The sequence below is a fragment of the Gloeophyllum trabeum genome (assembly GCF_000344685.1).
Source record: "Gloeophyllum trabeum ATCC 11539 unplaced genomic scaffold GLOTRscaffold_00266, whole genome shotgun sequence".
In the NCBI taxonomy this organism is placed as follows: domain Eukaryota; kingdom Fungi; phylum Basidiomycota; class Agaricomycetes; order Gloeophyllales; family Gloeophyllaceae; genus Gloeophyllum; species Gloeophyllum trabeum.
This window is the reverse complement of record NW_006920674.1, coordinates 1-2715: the sequence shown is the minus strand read 5'-3', so window position 1 is coordinate 2715 and position 2715 is coordinate 1. Positions and strand designations below refer to the sequence as shown.

At 52.0% G+C, this 2715-nt stretch overlaps 1 protein-coding gene across 1 annotated transcript; it reads right to left on the bottom strand.

Moving 5' to 3' along the window:
• Positions 1 to 2196: 2196 nt before the first annotated feature.
• On the bottom strand, positions 2197 to 2685 carry GLOTRDRAFT_134536 (uncharacterized protein; the record flags this gene model as incomplete). Its single annotated transcript, XM_007873502.1, has 1 exon — positions 2197 to 2685. One exon carries the CDS (start codon positions 2683 to 2685, stop codon positions 2197 to 2199), a length of 489 nt encoding a protein of 162 aa, XP_007871693.1.
• Between the last annotated feature and the right edge of the window lie 30 nt (positions 2686 to 2715).

Genomic DNA, 2715 nt, shown 5'->3' with positions numbered 1-2715 from the left:
TAGGACGAGTGAGCTGGCAGATCATCATCATCAGAGTCAACTCCCCCTGATCTGGCAGCAGTCCAGTGAGGTTGTTAGGCGCAGAAACCTCTTCACCGTCAGTGTGAGGGATATCTACATCAGATAGAGGCAATCCAAAGACATTGATCGACTTGGAGTTGCCTGGAAAGCACCTTTCATCGAAGACAGCATTGCTGCTGATATAAAACTTCTGCGTGACAGGGTCCCAGAACTCCCAAGCCTTTGCTTCAGCAGCATAGCCAACAAAGATGCATTTGCGAGTATGAGGCTGTAAAGCCTTCCTCTGGTCCTTCCTGATCAACACATAGGCCAAACAACCAAAAATGCGAAAATAGGACACATCTGGCTTGGTCTTGTTTCCCTTCCATGCAGTAAAGGGTATACCGCCGTTCAAGGCAGCTGTGGGCATGCAATTGCGCGTCCTCACAAAAGTGCTGACAGCGCGAGCCCAGAATGAGGGAGGAAGCTTAGCTTGGTGAAGTATGGTGGTCGCTCCCTCTGCTATGGTGCGATTAGCCCTCTCTGCAACTCCATTCTGATGAGGCTCATCTGTCTCTGTATGCTGGCGCTGAATCCCATGCTCTGCGCAAAAAACATCAAAGGCATTGCTCTTGTACTCCCCTCCCTTGTCATCGCGCAGGATCTTGACCTTGCAGCCAGTTGCATTTTCTGCATAGGCTTTGAAAGTCTTAAAGGCGCTCAGGGCTTCGCTCTTTTGACGCAGGAACATGACAGCCCAGAAACGCGAAGCATCATCTACAAAGACAATCCAGTAGAGATAGCCCTCTGAAGTCGCAGTAGGCATAGGTCCCTTGAGATCTGTGTGAACAAGAGCGAGTCTGTGCTGTGTCCTGGAGGCTGTCTTGGGTACATTGTGCCTGTGCATCTTGCCAGCAAGACAAGGCTCGTATATAGGGTCTGGTGCAACAGTAGAGCGGATGGTAAGGCCAGAAACAAGCTGTTTGGACACCACTTGACGCAAGTCCTCTAGATTGGTGTGGGAGCAGCGCTTATGCCATAGATCCAGGTCCAAGGGTAGTGTGCTGAGTGCAGAATGGGCAGAGTGCGAAGCAGAGACAGTCCGCCCTTCCAGGTAGCCTGTGTTGGCATCATTGACTTTGGCCTGGAACTTCAAGGCACCTTGGAGGTAGAACTTGGCATGGGCATCTTGGATTTCGCATAGAAAGCCCTTTTCACGAGTGAGGTGAAAGACTGATAGGAGATTGGAGCCAAGGTCAGGGACATGGAGCACATCATGAAAGAGGACTGGATGGGACTCTTTGCCATCTATACAAGGGTGAAACTCGACTGAGCCTAAGCCGGCTGAATAGATAATCTGGTGGTTGGCTAAGCGAATGGGAATGCGATGGGGAGAGTAAGATTGGAACCAGTGACGATGTGAAGTCATATGTGCTGAAGCACCAGTGTCTGTGTTCCAGTGAGTGGCTGATGAGGTCTGGAGCCATGCAGAACGCTCTGAAGACGAGAGCAATGCTGCAGCATGCCCAGCAAACTCTTCCTGCCCAGCAGGAGTTGAAAAGAGTGAGCCTTGATGAGATCTCATACCACAGTTCCCAGAGAATGTCTGCTTCCTGCTAAGACGCATTGAGAGGTCCTGCTTCGCTCTGATACTGTCCTTCTGCTTCCTATAACAAGTGGCTTCAGTGTGGGAGGCAGGGATACCACAGTAGGAGCAGAGGAGGTTGGATTTGGAAGATGATGATTGGAACATGATGAAAGCAGGAAGCCAGGCAAGAAGGGTCTAGCAGTGGTGATGGACAGTAGCTCAGTGGCACAAAAGAGTCTCAGTGGCTCAGTGGCTCAGTGGCACAAAGGACAACAGTGAAGGACTGGCAGAGATGGGTGTCTGAAGATCTAGAGCATTGGGCTCATAACCTGTTGGCAGTGGAAGATACTAGCTTCAGACAACACCCAAGGGCTAGGTCAAACTGTGTCAAGACTGGGGGACACAGAGCGACCTAGGGAGCCCTTATATACTGTAGAATACAAGGGCATCAAAGAACAAGGACAGAACAAGGGGACATTGAAATACAAAGAAGAACAAGGATAACAAGGAATACAAGGAATACAAAGGGAGTGGCTCACAACAAAGGGAGTGGCTCAGAACAAGGTAACTCGGCCAGAAGGGCCTAGGCCATTCCATGAGCCACTCAGTCAACAAAGAGTGACCAAGTCATCAGATCTCAACAGCATCGCTTCATGGAAAGTCCGAGGCTCCCCAGCATGCTCAGCACCCTTGAACGCGCTCTCAGCCAGAGACGCGAAAGCAAACTCTGCTGCCTCCTCCCAGGACCAGTACTCGATGACCTGGCCAGTCAGGACTTGCTCCATAGCAGCGGACATGGCCTCAGCAGAGTCCAAGTCCTCTCCTAGCGCTCCAGGCAACCTAAGCTCATCGTCATCATCAGAGACAGGAGCAGGCTCCAAGTCAAGAGCAGGAGCGGCTGGAGGCGAGCCTAGAGCTAATGGATCGGGACTAGAGGCCGGAGACGGTGGCGGAGGAGTCTGGGCAGCAGGGGACACTCTGGAGTGAGCAGGAGCGGTGTTATCGCGTTCTAGAGCATTCCAGTTCAAAGAGCGCTTAGGGCGAGAGCCTCGAGGTGGATTGGAGCGTGGCACAGCTGGAGGTGGTGCAGGAGGCATATCTGGAGCGTCTGGAGGGGGCATAGCCAG